At 38.0% G+C, this 23,037-nt stretch overlaps 1 protein-coding gene across 1 annotated transcript in view; it reads left to right on the top strand.

The window, feature by feature from the left end:
• Nucleotides 1-12,639: 12,639 nt before the first annotated feature.
• Nucleotides 12,640-23,037, top strand: part of HSD17B12 (hydroxysteroid 17-beta dehydrogenase 12) — a 139,653-nt gene continuing 129,255 nt past the window's right edge. The window contains exon 1 of the mRNA XM_054587128.1: nucleotides 12,640-12,921. Within this exon, the coding sequence (XP_054443103.1) occupies nucleotides 12,762-12,921 (160 nt within the window). The 5' untranslated portion in view covers nucleotides 12,640-12,761. The remainder of the gene's footprint in view (nucleotides 12,922-23,037) is intronic.

The following is a 23,037-nucleotide window of genomic DNA, read 5'->3' as shown; positions in this document are numbered from 1 at the left end:
TGATTTTACATCTGTTTTTCACAACTCAGCTACAGTAGCTCTTTGTATTGTTAGCAAGCTAGCCATTTTTTGCAGATGACTTAATCAAAGTGAACATTTTTTTTTTCCACATAATCCTACTTTCTTGTTTGGTTTTCCAGTTCATCAAAATGTTTTCAATTTGATGTATCATTCACGTATGTATTTTTGAAACTTTGAAAGAGAAAAAAAGATAGTTGGTGGGTGATTTCCAGGTGCTTCAAATGAAAGCACTTTAGTCAGTTATTTATCAGTAATTGCAAACAGACTGTATTTTCTTTTACTTATTTATTTATTGGTTTTGAGAGAGAGAGAGAAGGATTGATTTTGTTGTTCCACTTATTTATGCATTCAGTGGTTGATTCTTGTGTGTATCCTGACCAGGAACCAAACCTGCAACATGGGTATATGAGAATGACACTCTCACTAACTGAGCTATCCAGCCAGCGTCAAAAGAACCATATTTTAAAAGACCTTAATAAGACTATTAAAAACTTGGGAATATATTATGGTCTAAAGGAACTATTAGTAAATATTTAGGCAGGATATTGGTATTATAGTTTTAAAAAAGTCAGTATAGTTTTAGAGATACATGCAGCAATATTTACAGATAAAATGATATGTTTCTTTGGAATTTGCCTCAAAATAATTCAGGAAAGGGGAAGTGGATAATGGTATAGATGAGATAAGAATGGATATGAGATGATATTCATGGAAGTTCATTCTATGTGGCAGTTCATGATAGTATTCTGTCTACCTTTTTATATGTTTGAAATTATCCATAATAAAAAAGTAAATGCATTTGAATATGAATAATAACTTTATACAAATAACTTCACAGTAACCCTTTACAGATGATTAGGAAAAAGATAAATGTATCATTGAGCAAAATAAATGAACAGTAATGCCAAAAAAATGTATAAATGGCAAATAAGCATATGAAGAAAACTTCAGCCACAAAAAAATGCAAATTAAAACAATACTTGATGTTGTGATTTTTTACTGAGAAACACATATTTGGTTTTTATCCACTGTTCCTGGCTCACAGCCCCTGAACTCTTGTATCTCTTCCATCAGGCTGTTCCTGACATGTCCTTCCATAATAAACTGGTAAGATAGTATGTAAACTTTCCCCAAGTTCTCTGAGCCACTTGAGCAAATTAATAAAACCTAGGAAGGAAGTTGTGGAAATCTCTAACTTATAGCCAGCTAATCAGGCTTGCTATTGGCGTCTGAATTGGGGGCAGTCTTGTGGGATTAAGGCTGTGGGATTTGATGCTGTCTCCAGGTAGATAGTTTCAGAATTGTGTTCACTTAATTGCTTGATAGTTTTGGAAAACACACATCTGGAAATGATATATATTTTTACACCTGAAGGATTGACAAAGAGAAAAGGTTAATGATGACTACTATTGATGAGGGTGAGGTGAAACAATCTGTTCACCACTGCCATTGTGAATCCAGGAAGTTCTTGGGTTCCTTGGTTGTCATGTTTATCTTCTATGAAAGGTAAGTCTCCCTTGCCATCCTTATTTTACGAACTAAATACCAGACTTGTCCTATAACCTAGGGCTTGTTCTTTTCCTTAGGTTACTGAAAAAGAAGATCCTATTGATGAAATTCTTTGCAATATATATGATAATGAGTTTCCTAGAGTTATTTTCTGACCTGGATCATCCCAGACGATTGAAAAACAGAGCGGACAAGCCTAGCCCATGGCCTGGACGAAAGCTCAACTGATGCCATCCTCTATGGGCCAAACCCTGGCCAACCCATGGAGGGGGAGCGAGAAGTAAATTTAGTTTATTGTATGCCAAGGAGGTTTTGTGCTATATGCAGCCAGTAGTCACCTGAGACCTCATCTCCTTCATTCTTTTTTCTACCCTACTTCCCTTATACTCTAGTCATGCTTCTTTTTCTTCCTCCCTGAACTCCTCACTCAAACAGCCTTCGGCAGGCTCTTCCTGTTTTGCTCAGTACCTGGGGGCCAAAAAGGGAGGCTATATATTTCTCCATTCTCTACCTTGTTTCAGAGAAGATTTGAGGAGCTTTGTTAAAATTCTTTTAATGCAAAATAAAAATAGAAGTGGGTTAGAGATATGAAAATATGCTGAGATCCCTTATGTAGGTCACGCGAACATGGTTCACTAATGCTGTTTCACAGAGACATAACCAGTATTTCAATTTTTCAGTGTTCCCTATAAATTGGGTAACATGAGATAATTTTCCTAAAATTCAATTACTCTTGAGTAAGAGATGAAAATAAAGTTGGTAGAACCAGCAGACAAGCCCAAATAGCATGACAAAGAGTAACCAACTAACTGTGCTTTAACACACTATTTTCAACAGCTTGCTTTTTCTCCCGTGGGAAAAACTGACTTGGGCTTGGAGAGATAATGAAGTGCGGTTTCTTTCCATTGTTATACAATTTCAATTCTTGGTTCCATAGAGGAAAAATCTATGAGTTATAATTAAAGAGAAAAGTAGAGCCAACAGATAAGCTATATAGCTTTAAAATTGTGAATGACTATTTTTCAACTGAAAGTTATTCTCCTTACTGCTAATTTTTACCCTTTCCTTCTACAATAATCATTCATTCATTCATTCATTCATTCATTTACTGAATACTTATTGATATCCTACTATATGTTTACTAAGACTACGTGAATAAGAAAAACAACTTTAAGGTGCTTCAAAGTACGGTTGGTGTAGAATGGACCTTGGTGCTTTCCTGCTTCCTTAGGACACACACAGGCACATGCACATACAGTATTAGTTCTGTTGCTATTACATGGTACCACACATTAGTGGCTTAAAACAACACACAGTTATTATTTGGTAGTTCTATAGGTTATAATTATGATGTGGGACTCACTGGACTAATCAAAATACTCCTTTCGAAGGTTCAAGGAAAGAGTTTGTTTCTGCCTTTTTCAGCATCTAGAGGCTGCCCACATTCTTTGGCTTACAGACCTCCTTTTCCATCTTCAAAGTCAGCAACCTTATATCTCCTGACCATTCTTCCCCAGTTCCATCTCCCTTTCTGACCAGAGCTGGGAAAGGTTCTCCAGTTTTAAGCACCCAAGTGATTAGATTAGACTCCCCTGGATTGTCTCTCCATCGTAACACATCATCATGATATGTCATATAACATTCACAGGTTCCAGCGGTTAGGTCGTGAATATATTTGGGGGGGTCATTATTCTGCTTAACATACAAATACACATACAAATACACACACAAAGATAGATATGTAATGAGTTTTAAAATTTATATAGATTATTTTCTCAAAACATTAGAAATAAATGAAATCAATAAACATAAAACTATATTCCAAAAACAGACATATAATTTAAGAATAAAGTTTTTTATGTATATATTATTAATACATCTCTGATAAGATATTGCCATTGATATTGAAGAAAAAAAGAAATGGAGAACAACAGCTACAGTGAATACCATGATTTATTCTTAAAATGTGGTGAATAAAAAGAGCAAGTCCCAGAAGACTACCCAAGTATGGCTTTCATGAGTTTTCTTAGGGATGCTGTAACAGTTCTGGAGGTTAGAAGTCCAAAACCAAGGTGGTGACAGGACCATGCCCCTCCGAAGGATCTAGGAAAATCCTTCTTTGCTTCTTCCTAGGTTCCGGTCGTTGTCAGCTATACTTAGCATTCTTTGGCTTGTAGGTGCATCACTGCATTTCCCCCTCTTATGGCTGTCTTTCTTCTTTCTCCATGTGTGACTCCCTCTCTTTATAAGGACAAAGTAATTGGATTCAAAGCCCACCCTCATCTAGTATGCCCTCATCTTAACTTGATTACATCTGCAAAGACCCCATTTCCAAATAAGGCCACATTCATAGGGGCCCGGGGTTAGGAGTTCAACATAACTTTTGGAGTGGACACGATTCAAACCATAACAGGCATATTTCCCAGGGAACAGACTTTGAGATTGAGATTTGCTTGGAGGGGACTATTCATGAACTGCTCTGGGGAACATCAGTAAGGGAATGAAGGAAGCAGGCCTAAGATGAGGGACAAGTTGAACTGCTATGCAATTATAATGAAAGCCTCAGCGGACCCCACAAGGAGCTCTGGGGCTAGAGTGGCCTTTCAGAGATATCCGTAACTGAGATAAATGGAGCAGGCTTCTGTATTCCCATATCAACCAGGCATTGGAGGCAGGCTGTGTGTGCAGAAGGGGCAAAGCACCTCCCTTTGCCAAGGACAATTTCCTTTGAGGTCCACCGCCTTGAGCCCTTCGCAACTGGTACTGTCTGTAAATGGTTATGAAGGTCTTGGTACAAGAGGAGGAGTTGCTTATTTCAGCATCCACTATGTTATGGTTATTAGCAGAACTCAAGAATAGGCAAAACTAAACAACATATTATTTCATATAAATTTCTGATTACATGTTTAATACATGTATATAGAAAAGGTATATACATGTTATTTTTTGCATGTAATGCATCACTTTATTTTTTCTTTTCTTTTTTGTTTTTTTCATCACCATTTAGTTCCCTTATACTCCCCTCCCCGCAGCAATCACCACACTGTTGTCCACGTCCATGAGACCTTTTTCCTTTAAATCAGTAGGATAATAAACAGCATTTAGGACTGGCTTACCTCTGGAGGATGGGATAGGTTGGGTTCTTGGTTTTTGGTTCTTGAGTTAGGTGGTAAGTTGACAGTTATTCATTATGTTATGCTTTACAACTAATGTTTTTCATGTAATTTTTGTATGTATCAAATACACTTACAAATATAATAAAGGGAAAAGAGGAAATAACCAAGCAAAAGCAATAGAAATTAAACTGGCTACAAAGTTTAGGAAGAATGTAAGAGTAAAGAGAGCAAATCCTGAGTCCATTGCTGAAGTAAGCATTCAGGTGAAGAAAAGCTTCGGAAATTCACCTGTATTATTTACTTTAAGTTTTTTTATATAACATTCCTAAGGTTTTGTTATGTTTTTTGGCTGGAAATATGATGTTACCCAAATATCAGTTTACTTTCCTGTTCACCTAGCTTTAAACTGTTTTGTTGACAATAAGTCAATTTGTTTTTAAGTGGAAGAGTATTTTGGATAGAATTATTGGATGATTATTAGATAGGCCGGTGCAATACAGAAATCCAGTTAATAAACAATAGTGAAATGTCAAGATTTCACTGTGGCGTTTTTAATGGTATGTTGACAAGAGAAAGTTGTCAGGTTATGTTTGTATGATCACAGGTTTTACTTTAAAACCAAGTGTGTATGTTGTGTATATCATATAGTTTTATGCTTACACACAAAAAGGAATGGAAGAATGCATACCAAATTGCCAACTGTAATGTACAAAAATAGAAAATGGGGTGGGATACTTTTTCATTGTATTTATTGGGTTAGACAAAAAGTTCATTTAGTTTTTTCTGTACAATGGCTCTAGTACTGCTTAGTTGTCTTTAACTTCATTCGGAACGATTTTGTTAGATTGTATTGTGACACCTATCAGAACAACATGCATTTAAAAAACTTAATAAAACTAGTGAATTTTTTTAGTGCATATATTTTTTAAGTCATTTTTTATTGTTATTCTATTACAGTTGTCCCAATTTTTCCCCCTTTGCCCTCCTCTGCCCATCCCATCCCCTGCTCCCACAGTCAATTCCCACACTGTTGTCCATGTTTGTGGGTCATTCATACATGTTCTTTGTCTAGTCCCTTCCCCTTGTTTCCACCATTGTCCCCCTCCTCCTCCCTTCTGGTCACTTTCTGTCTGTTTCATATTTCCATGCCTGTGGTTCTATTTTGTTAGTTAGTTTACTTTGTTAATTAGATTCCTCTTATAGATGAGATTATATGATATTTGTCTTTTACTGCCTGGCTTATTTCACTTAACATAATATTCTCTAGTTATATCCATGCTGTTGCAAAATGTAGGAGTTCCTTCTTTCTTTCTGCTGTGTAGTATTCCATCGTGTAAATGTGCCACAGTTTTTTGACCCATTCATTTACTGGTGGACATTTAGATGGTTTCCAGCACTTGATTATTGTAACTAACACCACTATGAACATAGGGCTGCATAAGTTCTTTTGAACTGGTGACTCAATATTCTTAGGGTACGTTTCCAGCAGTGGAATCACTGGGTGAAAACGCAGTTCAATTCTTAGTTTTTTAAGGAAATTCCATACTCTTTTCCACAGTGGCTGCACCAGTCTGCCTTCCCACCAACAGTGCGCTAGGGTTCCCTTTACTCCACAGCCTCGCCAGCACTTGTTATATGTTGATTTATTAATGGTGGCTATTCTGACAGGTGTGATGTGATATCTCATTGTGGTTTTAATTTGCATCTCTCTGATGGCTAGTGATGCTGAGCATCTTTTCATATGTCTCTGGGCCCTCTGCATGTCTTCCTTGGAGAAGTGTTGTTCAGGTCCTTTGCTCATTTTTTGATTGGATTGTTTGTCTTCCTGGTGTTGAATTGTATGAGTTCTTTATATATTTTGAAGATCAAACCCTTGTTTGTTCTTGTATCATTGGCAAATATGTTCTCCCATACAGTCAGGTTCCCTTTTCATTTTGATGATGGTTTCTTTAGCTCTTCCGAAACCCTCTAGTCTGATGTAGTCCCATTTATTTTTTCCTTTATTTCCCTTGCCCTAGGAGATATATCAGCAAAAATATTGCTACGTGGGATATCTAAAATTGGTGAATTTTTGTGCAGCCATTTTAACATTGAAGATGGAAGAAGATACGCAATATTTTCAGTGTACTATGCTTTCTCATTGCAAGAAAGGTAAAGATACAACTGAAACACAGAACAGGATTTGTGCAGTGCATGGAGAAGGTGCTGTGATTGATCGAACATGTTAAAGTGGTTTGCAAAGTTTCCTGGTACTGTTGACGTTTTGGCCAAATAATTATTTGCTGTGGGACCGTCTTATGCATTGGAATATGTTTAGTAGCATGCCTGGCCTCTGCCCACTAGAAACCAAAAGCAGGGGATAGCCACCATACTCAAATTATCCAGATCAATAAAGGTATTGGTGAAAATGAAAAAGGTGTCTTTTATTTTACTTTTACTTTTTTATTTTAGTTAGAAAAACTAAAAGGACTTTTTTTGCCAACCCAATACTTCTGTGAGCTTTTGAAAATAAAAAACGAAACATTAAATTATATTTTTAAATAGTTTTTTCAAAGTGACCAGTTTTAGTTTTATATGTTTACAGGAGGGGCTATAAAATGGGAGTTTAACTCCATATAAAGTAGGTAATTGAATAAAAAGAGCCCTGGATTTTTAGCGCAGAGGGCCTGGTTTACGACCAGGCCTACTGCACCAGAGTGATTCTTAAGCACGAAGTTCATCTTAAAGTTGCTGTGTTTGAAAACGGGGGTGTTATTGTGATGTTAGAATGGGATAATGTATGTGAAGTCACTTTGAAAATGATAATGCAATACTGAAGCATAATAAATGTTAATATTTATTTCTATGGTAATATTGCTTGTTAAACAAATTAAATATTAACTTTTAGAAAGCACACAATTTCTAATGTCAAAAAATTGTTCCTTTAAAATTCATTTGTTCCTCAAGGCATTATTTTTTATTTAAGCCAGGATTGAACTGAACTTAAAGAAGAGATCAAGTGCAATATTTTGAGCTATGCTTAAATGAACATGAGCTAGAAGACCAGACTATTAAAAATATCCAAGTTTTATTGTACAGCTGAATGAGGGATTCAACTCTGTTGTATTGGTATTCTTAAAAATTTCTCACTTCCGTGAAATCCCCTAATTTTGGAATTTTCTTTCATTACATTGACTAATTCCTGATTTCATCATGAAAATCTCATCTGAAAGTCAGCTTACAGAAATATTGAAAATGAATTTAAAGTTAAATAGGAATATTGCTATACTAATATGATAGAATATTGTTTATTCACATTTTTCCATATAAAGACTACCCTGAACCATATTTTAAATAAATGAGACTGAATCCAATGTGGTTATGTCTGAGTGTGTTATTTGTGTAAGAAACAAGTATTTCTAGAAACTCTTCTCTCCCTTAGCTATTTTTTATGTTGCCTTCTTTGAGCCAGTTCTTAAAACAAATTTCATAACCACACCTTTTTAGTTGAAATCCCAATTCTGCTACATACTGTCTAATGGTATAAGCCTCAGCTTCCTCATCTTTAAAATGGAGATAAGAGTAGTACCTACCTCATTGACCATAATATCTATCTGCCAACCATTGCTAAATGCTTAAATAATAATGCTCACCTTACAAATGTAGAATTTGAACATTTAAGTAGCTAAATCATAACAAAATCATACAGTTAATGAGAGGTAGAATCAGAATTTGGTCCCAGATTTACCTAACATCAAAAGAAAAAGGTTTTGGGTATTGCTTTCTCTTTGGAAAGCTATTTATGGTTTCATACGTTTGTTTAGTATGGCTTTGTCAGTTTCTAGGAACCTTGGTCTCTTTGTTAAATTTTAGCACAGAATATTGATAGATAGCAACAGGGCATCATTATAGGTTCTTGTATGCATTAGAGTTTTTAGTGATTTATAAAATTTAGCTGGAGACAAAGGATTGTTATTCAATTCCAAAATCATGTAACCGTTGGAATCCAGAAAGCTTAACTCTGGCTCATACCACTTCACTCTATGAAGTCACTATTTTATTTCCTCTGAGTCAACAGAATAGTTATTGCTAAAAGGCGGCTGAGGTGATCAGAATAAAATAATGCATTTTTAATAAAGATTGTTCATGTAAATTTCATGGGTAGTGCCCAAACTTTATGGAAAAAGAAGGTAAAGCAAAATGAGATGGTTTCAATCTTTAGTATTTCTTTAATTAAAATAACATACTCAATGTGAATTCTAACATCCATGAGAAGTCCGTTTCTAGGGTGGCTGTCCTTATTGATTAAAAAATTAAAAATCGACAATTATTTTTATGTCTTCTTAACTTTATATCAGATGATGTGGTAGGTGCTAGAGGCACATATACGTATTTTTCAAAGCCAGAACAAAATTGTTAATGAGTATTTATTGCTCTCTCCTCTTTCCTACCCTATTTTTTGCAAGAGTGATTTCTGCTTATCCTCAGATTCCAGCGCAAATGCCCCTTCCTTAGAAAGGCATTTCAGGGTAGTCTTCTCACCCCATTTAAATTAGGTTCTCCCTTTATCCTCTTTCCTTAGGCCCTATTCTTTTCTTCTTTGTACTTATAATTTTTATCACATAATTAGTTGGGTGTTTGTGTCTCCCATCAGGCTATTTTCACTTATTCTCTCGTCATTCATTTATTCAAAAGGTATTTATTGCGTATTTATGAAAGTTTCAGGTACTCTTTGGTGCACATTTAAGTGAAGATACAATGGTGAACAAGAGGTTACTGTTCTCAGAACTTCTATTGGGAAGATGGACAAAAACAAAAAAAAAATTCAAAACCATTAAGTGTTACGAGAAAAATAGATCAGGGTAAAAGGATAAGTAGTAACAGGGCAAAGGAGTGGAGGCTATTTGGGATATTTATGTAGGGCAGTCAGAGAAAACCACTCTGAGGTGGAGGATGTGTGAGCAAAAGCCTAAACGATATAAAGCAGTGAGCCTTGGGGATACACGGCGAGGGGTTCCAAGGAGAGGGAACAGGGAGTAGAACTGCTTTGAGACTGGAATGAATTTGACTGACTGGAGGAACTGCAAGAAGGGTGGCTGGAATCAAGTGAGCACAGGAGGGGGCAGTAGATGCTGCTGGAGAGTTCAGGGCAGATGAACTAGTCTTAGAGAACATTGGTCTTAATGTGATATAAAATCCTTAAGGGATGTGAGCGGGAGAAACTTTATTTTAAAATTAAGCACTCTAGTTTTCTCTTGGAAAACAAACCCCAAACCAGACTTCAGCGATACTGCTTAGGAGGCTATTGCCGTGCTCCAAGAAAGAAATGCTTATGATTTGGATTTGGTTAGTAGCCACAGGAGTGGGCAGGAGTGGTCAGTCCCGATACATCTTAGAGGTAGAGTGAAAAAGATTTGTTAAAGAATTGGACATGAGAGTGTAATGGAAAGAAAAGAGTCAAGTTTGATCCCTAGGTTTTAGATCTTTAAAAAGGGGTGCATCGTGGTGCCTTTAACAGAGAAGGGAAAAAGGGAGGTATCTGTGTGGTAGCAGTAGAGTTCTGTTTTGAACATGTTAAGTTTGGGGTGTTTATTTCTATTTTACATCTAGTGGAGACGTTGAGTAGGCAGGTGGATATACACACATACACATATCCCTGACCAGAAAGAGAGCCTGGCCAGAGACATTTGGAAGTCATCAGCTTACAGTTGATATTTAAAACCAAGGGACTGGATAAAATCATGAGGGAAGACTGTGTAGAGAAGTAAAGAGAGCTGGGGTCTGAACCCAGGGGCACTGCATTATGTAGAGGCCAGCACAAGGAGGCGCCAGGAAAGAACTCTAGGAAGAAGCAGCAGGTGCTGAGAAAACCAATGGCCACCCAGTATAGAACTGTACAGTAGGATGAGGACTAGGAACTGACCATTTGCTCACTCTTGTATACCCAGTACCTAGCTCAGGTACTGGTACATAATCAGAGCACAATAATATTTGTTGAATGAATCTTCATTTCTACTTATTTGTCAGACTTTCATTGAGGGTCTCCATGTCCCAGGCACTGTTCTAGGTCCTACGGATTCACAGTGTATTATTCCCATAGACATGCATACAAATGCAACAAAACTATGTATTTTTAATTTATAAGATTTCCTTTCTCTTCCTCCCAATTTTTTCTAAGGAGAATGGGACTGGTTACTTGGAGTGCCCTTTGGTGGTGAGCAATTATTATAAGTAGGGATATATGAATTTGGGGTTCTACTGTAGGCAAAGAGGGGAGAAGGAAGGAGAGAATGTCAAAGGAGTGGTGGGACTTCAGCTGAATTGGAGAGGTAGTCCAAGCCAAAGGTGTCAAATTCAATTAAAATATGGTGCCAGCTCAACTTATATGGCTGAATTCTGCTGAATTCATAAATGGACAATTGACAGCTTACGGAGAACAGTTCGGCCTTAGGGTTATGCTTAATGAATCTGGTAAGTGTAGAATGAACTCAAAAGGACTCTGGAGGCTTTGGCTAGAAATAAATTACAGATTTATTCAAGGGACTTAAGAGTTTGCAAACTGGAAACAACTGACCAATCTACAGAGTGTTCCAAAGAAGAAAGAAAAGCTAAGAATTCTTATAGTAAAAAGTACATTCTTATGAAGAATCAGTCTTGCATTCTTAACCTCTGGAATCGTCCAAGATGAAAATCCTCTAGATGACTGATGATCCGAAAAATGGATTGTCAGGTAGTCTGGATACACAAACACGCTTTCCTTAATCCTTCAGGGAGTAATCAGAGGGTTAGCTGAAGGTTTAATATATATTCATACATTGATACAGGACTGGAAAGTTCAAAAATAAGTTTTCAGTCTAACTAAAATGGGAATAGAATTGTTTCCACATACCTTAACCTACTTGATTTTAGTAATTTGGCATCTTGACCTTTGTGACTCTATTTTTTTCTTCACTCTATTCCTTAAAAGAGACTGGACAAAGATTGAGGGTTAGGTGGAAAGAGATAAATTAAAAAGTTTGGGCAACTTATATTCTCGATGGGAGGATAAAAGGATAAGTGTGAAGCATTTCATTGCAATACACAATTTCTTAAACGTACCTTAAGGCATACTCCTCTGGAACTTTGCTGAGGTAGTTCCCATACTTCTGCTTGGACTGTACACTTTTGTGCCCCCTCACATCTCACTTCCCTCCTCCTCCTTCCCCAACAACAACAAAAAGAAAACTAAAACGTAAGAGAAAAACCTCTATCATCCGTTAAAGCCCAGTTAAAACATGGTATTCATCAAGCTGTATTCCTGTATTTGTCATTCATCTTACAGCTCTATGTCATAGTGTATTAGTTATCTGTCTCCACGAAGCCATTTGCTTTGCACTTTAAGACTCTGGGAACTAAGACTTTGGGAATTTCTTTAATGCTCAGCGCAGGAGGGGTCCTGGCATTTAGGAGGCCCTCAATAAGTGAGCGTCACCAGAGCGAAGGTGTGCTGTTGGGAAGGCATAGAAACAAAAGATGCAAGACTTCATCTGGACAAGTTTATGGGAACAATAACAGCACATTTAACAATGATAAAGTACTTGATAAAGAGGTGAAAATAAAACCACGGCTCGACGCCTACTTCTTACTACAATCTTCCCATTCACTAGTGGCTCCGCTGATCCCAGTCCCTCTTCAAACCCGAGCTCAAACAAAGCCCGGTGTGATTGGCCAACAGATGTGCAGTCTTCCGCAATCGCGAGGACCGTGGCAGTCAATGAGAGACTTGGGTTATTTGATGGGGTGAGACGCGCCGCTCTCCGTAGAGGCACGGGGGTCCTGGTGACGTTTGGACTGAGCTGAATCTTGATTGGCGTGCTCAGTCTCCCTAGAACGGAAATTGGCTGGGTGCGAGTGAGGGCGGGGGACATGGGCGGGGCAGTGAAACTGGAATTAGCCAATGATTGACGCACTACGCGCAGAGGAAATACTCGATCACCAATGGCGGCACGTATATAGCGCCGTGGGCGGATTTTAGGTAAAACGATATCGGAGCAGCGCCTATGAGTTGTCCTCACCGTCACGGCCGGCGCCCCTTCCAGGATTCATTGATTATTTTTTCCCCTCATTCACGAGGGTAGTGAGGCCTGGTTGAAAGCCATGGAAAGCTCTCTCCCTGCCGCTGGCTTCTTGTACTGGGTGGGCGCCGGCACGGTGGCCTACCTGGCCCTTCGCATCTTGTACTCACTCTTCACAGCCCTTCAGGTCTGGGGTTTGGGTCACGAGCTTGGGGTCGGACCAGGGCTCGGTGAATGGGCAGGTGAGTCAGATCGAGCGCCGCCCGCTCCCTCGCTCCTCTAACGCTCCGCGCGGCTTGCGGCCCGGCCTGGTCGGCGCCGACGAGTTCCGGGCCCACCACATGGCCTTCCCTTCTCCAGCTCTCTTCTTCTCCTATCTAAATTTCTGCGTTTCGCGTACCCACCTGGTTTCTTAGCCGTCGGCGGCGTGCCTATACTTGCAGAGTTTCGAAGTGCCAAATACAATCCTGGCGTAACTTAGGGACTCTAGAGTGCCACTTGGTAGGGGCGGAAGAAATCTGAATTGTGGACTTGTGTCATTTAAGCCATTCCCGGTTAATGGCCCAGAGTCAGTCTCCGTGCCATCTTTTCAGTTACACTCTACCCACCTTGGTTCGCCCCTTCTGAGTGTTTTAAAAATAAAGTTTTTCGTTGTATTTGGACACTGGCACTGTGTTAAGGATGCAAAAGCATTCTCTTGACTTTTTGCGGGGATGAGGGCTGGAGGAAGAGGACAAAGAATTTACGAAATCTTTCTCCTCCTTGGAACGAGCCACTCTTGGATTTGGCCAATTTCATGTAATTTGCATTTTAAAAATCCTCGCTGAACTGTTCTGGAGTCTAAAAAGTAGTAAGAACTATTGCTTCTGCAAAACGTTAACTCTTCATTAGAAATCAGAAATACTTTTTGCAGATTGACATTTGTAGGAAAAAGTATTCCCACAAAGAGTGAGCTAAGCTATTCCATCCAGGCAGAGGATTTTAAAAATGGAAGGGAAAGGTCAGATTGGAGAAGCTTAGAAAATTATCTGCGGGAAAGTTTTGCACTTGTTTTTTTGTTTCCTTTCCTTTATTTTCATTTCTTTTAGGTTTGGGTTTTTTTTTTTTTTTTTGGTTTTTTTTCTCCAAACCAAGTGATATGCTGTGGTCATTGTCTGGTGTGACTAGTCTGTCGTTTCGTAATTGAATGTTCACTTAAGCAAGTGTACTTTTTTTTTGTTTTTTTCTTTTTAAATTCTGGTGTGTTCCTTTCAGACTAGGCTCAAGTAAGGTACACAAATAATGTTACTACATATTCTTTATTCATTCAAATATATTTAAGTAGACCTTTGGGGCAGCAACATAAAGAAAACATCTCAAGTAGGAGTGGATGTTAAGAGCTCTGTCCACTATGTGAAGCAGCTATTAACATTATAGTACTCATTTTTAAAAATCACTTGCTTTTTTTAAAAAATAGCCTTTGAAAAACAAGTGCTCAACTTGATATAATCAAGATTATAATATCACAGCTGTCTTGTGAAATTTATTGCCCAAGTTATTGGTTGTGAGGTTTGGGAAACTTAACTGTGAACTTTTGAAGTAGTTATGTAAGACTCCATGTTTAAGCAGTCAGATGAAGTTTTGTAATTTGTAAGCAAAGACTAATGTTAATAGCTTTATAAAAATATCTAAAATTGACCGTAGTGGCTAATAATTCAAATATCTAAAGTCATCTATATCAGTCCATAGTAAATGTCAAGAGATGCAACATTGTTATTTCGTAAGTAATATTTGCATTGAAAAGATTTGATCCCAGAGGAAGGATTTTTGATACATTAAGGGAAATGTCTAAAAGAGTTAGAAATGAAATTTGAACTAGAATACTGGAATGTAGTAGAGAGGATCATAGTATCATTAAGTGAAATATTGTTGAGTTTAGAATCTCTTTTTTTAAGTACTTAAGCAGAAGAAATGATCAAGTTATTTGTAACATTACTTATATGTGGTGGCCTAAATCTTAAAATACTTCCTTTATCTGTCCAAATTCAAGGACTCTGGAAAACAAAGAATGTTAAGAGTAGCTCATCTCAAACAGGCTCTTTGTATCAGTTGGAGGGGTGAACATAATAATTTGAAAAATACACCAGCAGAGATGACACTTGAATAAACAGGATTAAATTGTGATTAAAAATAGGTAGATAATTTGTTCAACCAAAGTTAGGAGTTTAGAACTAATTTTTATATAGGAATAGTACTAGTAAGTTTTCTCCCCTGTAGAATTGCTTACTGAGACCTGTGCACCTTTCTTTGAGTAAAAGAAAGTAGCAGGCAGTATTCGGGAGGCATTGCCTACTTTGTAGTACTAATTAATGTCCATTTAACATCTTCCTCTCCATAACCAATTAAATATTTTAAGTATTACATAGTAATATGTGTTATGTTGATAGTATATTTTTTATTCTTGTTATTTTTAAGTCTCTTCCCATGAATGTGTTTAATTTCTCCTCAGATTTTTGGAAAGAGAGGCCAGGACTGTAGGTCCACAATTTTTTGTCTTTTCCCACAGTAACTGGCACATTAATTAGATACAAGCTCTTCTAAACTTAAAAACAAAAGCTTGGAAAAACCCTGAAATACAGGTTTGCTTTGCAATCAGTAAAAATATTCCAGACTACAGACTCCTTAGTCTAGTTATGTTTTTCAAAGTATTATCCATTACTTGGCCCATACTCTAATTTATCTCCTTCATCTCCTAATCAAGAGAGAGATCATCTCTTCTCTAGTTTGCTCCAGTAACATCCCCACTCAAGTGAATAACACTGATTTCATTAGGTCCCTAGCAGAGGGGGTTAACCAATTTAGTAGGGAAGACTTTTTGCCTGTCCTTGTGGTGCCATTCTTCCTGTATTTCTTAGGAGAACAAAGGGATCCCGGGAAAGCGGAGCTTCAGTTGTTTGAAAGTCACTGTAGCAGGTACCCAAAAGAAGATGGCTAACAAGGGGGTCTGTTTGTACTAAATAGAGACCAGCATTGCTGTGAGCAATAAATACTGTCATCTGTAGGATTTAGTTTGAGGATAGATAAATTTTACATTTATGTATGCTTGCATAAATATTTGCCATCACAGAAATTCATTTGAAATGATTGATTATTGAAATAAAGTGGAGATGATAGATGAACACACAAAGTAAACATACTTCCAAAGCCAAGATATTTTATAGCTTTAAACCCAAGACAGCACTCTGAGCTCTTCTTTTTAGTTTTTCACAGAGAGGACATTCCTACAGGCAGGAAAATTGAAGGACTCATTAATCAGATAATGAGTTAGATTTTTAAAATAGCTTTATTGAGATATAAGTCATATACATACCATACACTTTACCTATTTAAAGTGTGATATTCAGGATTTTATCATACTCACAGGGTTGTGCAATCATTACAATTTAATTTTAGAATATTTTCATCTTCCTTAAAATAAACCCTGTACCCATTAGCTGTCACTCCCTAACCCCAATCTCTTTGGGTTCTAGTTAATCACCAATCTACTCTCTCTATACATTTACCTATTCTGGACATTTCATATAAGTGGAATCATACAATATTTACTGTTTTGTGGCTGGTTCTTTTTCAAGGTTCATATATATTGTGGCATGTTTCAGTGCTTCATTTATATTTTTATTGCTGAATAATACTCCATTTTGTGGAGGGAGTTTAGATTTTGCAAAGGACCTTCACCTCCGCATTTCACCCTCTGTCCATCTACATTAGCAGATCCCTAAGATTTTACAGCTTTGAGGCAGCTGGAACTCATTTGGCCCTGTAGCATTCCAAGGCTTTCCCAATTCAGGGGACACTGAGGGCTTAAAAACGCCATGGGCTGACGGGGTTCCCCTATAAAGAGCCATTCATCAAAACGAGCAGTGCTTAGCCAAGCTCTAAAAATCGACGAATTCTTGAAATCATACGTGCTGTGTAATTTCTCTTATTACACTGGATAACTGCCCGGGATTATTAGCTTAGGTGGTTGAAGGCCACTCGAGTAACCAGGGCCCATTGGCAGTAGGTTCCTTTTGTGAACCAGGCTTTGAGGCTATCACGTGATTTGCGGAGTTATGTATGAAATGTTAATTATTTAAATTGGCACAATGAGAAGAAGTATTAGTAACTACCATTTATTGAGTGCTTGAAGTATTCTAGGCACTTGATACAGATTCTTTCAAATATTTTTTCAACTAAATTTATTGAAATAACATTGGTTAATACAATTATATAGGTTTCAAGTGTACTGCTGTATTCTGGAATGTGGCCCCTCTGTATCACTTTGTGTGTCCACCACCCAAAGTCAAGTCTCCTTTTGTCCATATATTGGATTCCCTTTCCCCTCCTTTACCTTCCCCCTTACCTCTGGTAACCACCATACTGTTGTCTGTGTTTATGATTTTTTGTTTATTTGTCTTGTTTGTTCGTTGCTTTCAGATTTATATCCCACATACAAGTGAAACCATGGTTCTTGACTTTTTTCCATCTGACTTATTTCACTTAGCATGATATCGTTAAGATCCATCCATGTTGTTTCAATGGCAGTATTTCATCTTTTCTTGTGGCCTAGTAGTATTCCATTGTATGTATGCGCCACTCTTCTTTATCCAATTATCTATCAAAGGACACTTTGGTTGTTTCCATATCTTGGCCACCGTGAGTAATGCTGCAGTGAACGTAGGAGTACATATACCTTTATGAATAAATGTTTTCAAGATTTTCAGGTAGATACCTAGAAGAGAGATTGCTGGTTCATGTGGTAATTCTATTTTTAATTTTTTGAGAAACATCCATACTGTTTTCCATAGTGACTGTACCAATTTACATTCCCAACAGTAGTATATAATGGTTCCTTTTTCTCCACAACTTCTCCAACAGTTGTTGTTTCTTGTATTTTTGATAATAGCCATTCTAACAGGCTTGAGGTGGTATCTTATTGTGGTTTTGATTGCATTTTCCTAATAACTAGTGAAGTTGAACATCTTTTTATATATCTGTTGGCTGTTTGAATCTCTCCTTGGGAGAAGTGTCTGTTCAGGTCCTCTACCCATTTTTAAATTGGATTGTTTCTTTTATTGTTGTTGAGTTGTAGGAGTTCCTTATATATTTGTATATTAACCTTTTATTGGAGGTGTTGTTTGCAAACATTTGCTCTCATTTGGTTGGTTGTCTTTTTGTTTTGTTGATTTTTTTTTTTTTTTTTTTTTTTTTTTTTTTTGCTGTGCAGAAGCTTTTTAGTTTGATATTATTTATTTTTATTTATTTTTTGCTTTTACTTCCCTTGCCTTTGAGGTCAAATTCATAAAATTTTCTCTAAGACTACGGTGCATAAGTTTTCTACCTATTTTTTATGTATTTTATTGTTTCAGTTTTATATTTAGGTCTTTGATCCATTTAGTGTTAACTTTTGTGTATGGTGACAAATAGCAGTCTTGTATTTTTTTTTTCATGCAGCTTCCCAATTTCCCCAGCACCATTTAATAAAGAGGCTTTCTTTTCTCCATTGTATGTTTTAGGTTCTTTTGTCAAAAATTATTTGCCCGTGTGCATGTGGGCTCTCAATGCTGTTCCACTGGTTTAGTGTATGTTTTTCTGCCAGTACCATGCTGTTTCTATTATTGTTGCTTTGTAGTATAATTGGAAGTCAGAGAGTGTGATACCTCTGGCTTAGTTCTTTTTTCTCAGGATTGCTTTGACTATTTGGGGTCTTTTATGGTTCACAAAACTGATGATTTTTATTGTTGTTGTTGTTCTTTAAAAAATGCCACTGCGATTTTGATGGGGATTGCATTAAATCTGTATGTTGCTTTGGGTAATATGGCCATTTTTAACTCTGTTGATTCTTCTAATCCTGAACATGGAATGGCTTTACATTTCTTTGTATCTTCTTTAATTTTTTTTAATAATGTCTCATAGTTTTCAGTGTATATAGGTCCTTCACATCCTTTGTTAAGTTTATTTCTGGATGTTTTATTTTTGTTGAAATTGCAAAAGAAAATGGATTTTTTTTCCATTTCTTTTTCTGAGATTTTATTGTTAGTCTGTAGGAACACAGTGGATTTTTAGACATTGATTTTTGTATCCTACAACTTTACTGTATTTGTTTATTGTTTCTAATAGTTTTTTGGTGGAGTCTTTAGGGTTTTCTATATGAAGAATCATGTCATGTGCAAAAAGTGACGATTTTACTTCTTCATTCCCAACGTGGATGCCTTTTACTTGTTTCTCTTGACTGATTGCTCTGGATAGGACTTCCAGTATTAAGTTGAATAACAGTGGTGAGAGTGGGCATGTTTGTCTTGTTCCTGATCTTATAGTTAAAGCTTTCAGGTTTTCACCATCGAGTGTGTTGGTGCTCCAGGTGAGGCGCGAACACACAGATTATGTTTAATCTCTCTTTGAGCTGTGCTGGAATATCCCCAGTGTGCAGAGGAGGAAATGGACGCTTAGGTTAATGATACCCTTGTATGCAGTTTTCTAGCTAGTGAGTTACAGGATCAGCATTTGAAGCCAACTTGTCCATTTTGCAACATCTTCATGCTGTGTTTGTTGGTGATGAGCTTACCGATCACATGGTACTAGCGGATGGCTTTCTTTACACCCTAGGAACTTTACTGCTTTTTGACTGAAGGCACACTTTCAAGTTTGCACATGCTTGGTGTTTTTGGAAACATTGCAAAATAGGTTGCATGCTTTAGAATCAAGTAGGTCAGGATTTTCTTCAGATTTGCAACCATGAATCTTGTTGCTGCCTGAGAAAACATTGGAAAGGCACTCAGGTGCTTCAGAAAGCAAAGGTTTGACTGTCATCTATATGTCTGGACCTGACCCTGAATGCTATTTTCTGTTTATCTCTCTGGCATTCTCAAATGGATTTAGTGATTGTCTGGAGGTCCAGCTTGGTAAAAGTAATGTGTTCCCTGTTGACATTCAGGAAACTCTAGTATACCTGTTATTGTTGGTGAGCTGATGCTGATCAAAGTAGTGCTGTGCTTTGTGTGTTTTTATTTTTTATATTCCAAAAAGCACAACAGGTGGAGGAGGGCAGAAAAACAAATGGACTTAGTCATACAAATGCTGAGAGATATTTATCATTCTGTACTTATCTCTGAAAAGAGAGTCCGCTGACCTAAATGAAACAAGCTCTCCAGATCGGAGTTAGCAGGGCAGCTTGAGAGCATGGGCGCCAGAACTGTGTAAGAAGCAGGAGACACAGCTGGAGAATCAGACCTGAAAGCATGCCTTGATCTTACTTGGAGGAAAAACCGAAGAGGAAGTTTTCCTGGAATTAGAAATTCAGCCTCTGTACTCTGTAGAATATCTCCCCCGCACACACACCCTCTCTCCCATCCCCTTTGTCTCTCGCCACGCCCACCGCCCCCGCCCCGCCATTTCTGTTCTTCTCCTTTTCTGTGCAATCTTAAGTCTCCTCTTTCGAGGTCAAATATGAGGACTTGAATACTCAAACCTAGACTTGAATTCTGGGCCCTCTACTTACTAGCAGTTAATATTGAGTTAGCTAGTAAACGTCTCTAAGCCTTACTTTCCTCATCTGCAAGATGGGGATGATACTGGTGCCTATTTCATAGGATTGTTGTGAAACAGTGCAGTGCCTGGCACATAAATGCTTAATAACTTACTATTTTATATATTTATATTGCCAACCAGTGGTCATTGGTACCAATTCGACACCAACAGAAAGCCCCAATTTGGGGTGCAGTGAAGAAGGAAACCATTCAGTGCAAACAGCTCAATAGTGTTAACAGTTCGATTAGGAAACAGCAAGGCTGTGAGATGGCCCTGTGGGGAGATAGCCCTATGGTGATGGCCCTCTCCTGCTAGACAGCTCTACTCCTGTCTGCTCCTCTTCGGTGGGGTGAGAGGTGTTCAATTGGGAAAATGCAACCTTCAGTCTTCGGTGGAAAGAGAAAGTGTGCTCCATGAGCCAGAGGGGATCTAGCTGACTTATATAGAGAGAGAGAGATCCCCACACTTGGGTCCTGATTGGTCCTTTCTTATGCAAATAAGGACGCCAAATCTTCACATTTTGATTGGTTCAAAAAGGACTGTCCTGATTGGTTGAAGTGCAGTTGCTCTAATTGGCTAGTGAAAATGCTAATGGGAGTATAGCAGCTCTGATTGGACTGGGAAAGTCTCAGTCCTATTGGTTGAAATATGATACCAGGAACTTCTTTAAAAGGGTTGGCTCACATGGCAGAAACCATGCAGACAGGTTCACCAGTCCAAGTGTCAGATGGGGACAGAGAACTTCTGGGATCTCTTTTATAAGGGCACTAATCCCATTCATTTGGGTTCTACGCTCCTGACCTAATCACCTCCTAAAGGCTCCTTTTAACCATCACATTGGTAGTTAAGAGTTCAACATATAAATTTTGTCTATAGCAAATGAATTCAATTGATAACATAGTGGATCCTTTATTTTATTTCTCTTCTCATCTTTGGTGAAAATAAAAACATTATAGCAATTTGTATTTTTGCCTTCTGGGATGGATTAAATTTAAGGTTTGGAGGCAAGGTGTGAAAAGCCTTTACTGTGCTCGGTGGAGAGTATGATATAACACTGTTCATTTGTCCGTCCGCCACCAAAAATACTGTTGAATGCTGACCATGGACCTGAAAATAGACCATTAGGATGGCAAACAGTAATCAAATGAACAAACTGGGCTGTGTTAAGTGGTGGAAAGAAGCCATACTTTGTTCTATGGGAGCTTGTGAGGAAAGGTCAGAGAGAGCTCTCCTGGGGAAGCAGTGACTGAGCTGGGAGATCTGAAGGGAAATGAAGAGTAGCAGAAAGAGCAGAGGGAACAGCACGCACTAGGCTCCTGAGGCCCTTCTAACACAAGGCCAGTGACCAGAGCTGAGAAAGGGTGGACATGATGTAAGATGGGAGTGAGTGGGGAGAGGGCACCAGCAAGCAGGGCTGTTTAATGTGTCCTAAGAACATGGGAAACGGTTGAGGGGATTTCAAGCAGAAGGATAATGTCGATTGCTACTTTAAACAAAATTCCTTGTTTTTGTGGTCCTCCTGAAGTTGTTGCATTGCCACAAAAACAGACCAGTGCAAGTGATTCAGATAATCTCAATTAAAATGGCCTTTAAAGAAAAGTGAGTTTGTTATATCATCTTTCAGAGGCCATTTCTCCCTGGGAGAAAATCCAACCACTGTGGTGTGGGAAGTTCTAGCCTTACCAGGGACTGACTGGGTGATAGCGTTGTTGGATGAACCCTGAAACTGGGTTATTGCTTTACTAAGGTCACTGGAGTGATAATTGAGAAGGCTGCTACAAATCCGTATCAGAGAGAACGCTTTGTTTTATTTATTCATTTTGCCTAGTGAAACAATGCATTTGTCCTCTCTACTGGCAATTCCAGGGAGAAGATCTAGTTTCTGAAGAGTTATCTTTACCACCATTAAGAATTCTATTTAAATGATCTAGTCAGTGGGGAAAAGGAGGCGAGTTTAACTTTTAACAGTTTCTGCCTCTCAAGGTATTAAATTGGGGAAAGTTTGTGCTAACAGAAAGATTGGCATTGGAGGCAGTTTGGCAAAGGTAGAGTTTGCTACTTGCGAAGCTGTTTGACCTCGGGCAAAGAGCATTAGCCTCTTGAGTTTGACTTCTGTTAAATGGAACTGATTCTTTTCATGATTATTTTGACAATGAAATGAAATGTAAATGAGGTTCTAGTGTAGTGCTCAGTATTTTTATGGGTAACAAGTAACCTATTTAAAAACATCTCTTATTGATACAAATTACTCTGATGAAAAGGGATTGTTGGAACCAAGAAATAATATAGTTTACTCAGCAGACACACTGTTGCAAACCTGGAGTTGTGAACAGATCAGGTAGGAGAATTCCTTGCTCTGTGAAAACATTTACTAAGTGGTTCCTTGAAATATGGTTCTCCCCAGTGAACCTAAGAAATGATGGACTTAGGAAAATTTGGTTACGTGCAACTTTTCAGTTACATTTCTAAAAAGCTTCAAGTGATCTTTGATTTTTGACTCTAACCTGAAAATATCCGATCCCATCCCTTCTACCACTCTGGAGTTAGCCACTGAAATCTCTTGCCTCTAAATAACAAAGGCCTCCTGTCCTCTGATTCCACCATGGCCCCCCTGCAGTCGATTCTTACACAGTAGCCAGAGTGATCCTTGAAAACCTTAAGTCAGATCATGTGATCCTCTGCCCAGACCCCTCTAATGGCTTTTTGCCCTGCTGAGATTAAAACCCAAAAGGCTTCATGTGGTTGACAAGGCTTTCAGCCACCCTCCTGCTGCTTTCTTTAACCTCTCACCTCATCTCTGCCCACTTTTCCTC

This window comes from Pteronotus mesoamericanus, unplaced genomic scaffold (assembly GCF_021234165.1).
Source record: "Pteronotus mesoamericanus isolate MK-2021 breed Mesoamerican mustached bat unplaced genomic scaffold, CSHL_Meso_final scaffold_1066, whole genome shotgun sequence".
Lineage (NCBI taxonomy): Eukaryota > Metazoa > Chordata > Mammalia > Chiroptera > Mormoopidae > Pteronotus > Pteronotus mesoamericanus.
The sequence above is the reverse complement of the archived record's forward strand: the minus strand, read 5'-3'. Positions and strand labels throughout refer to the sequence as shown.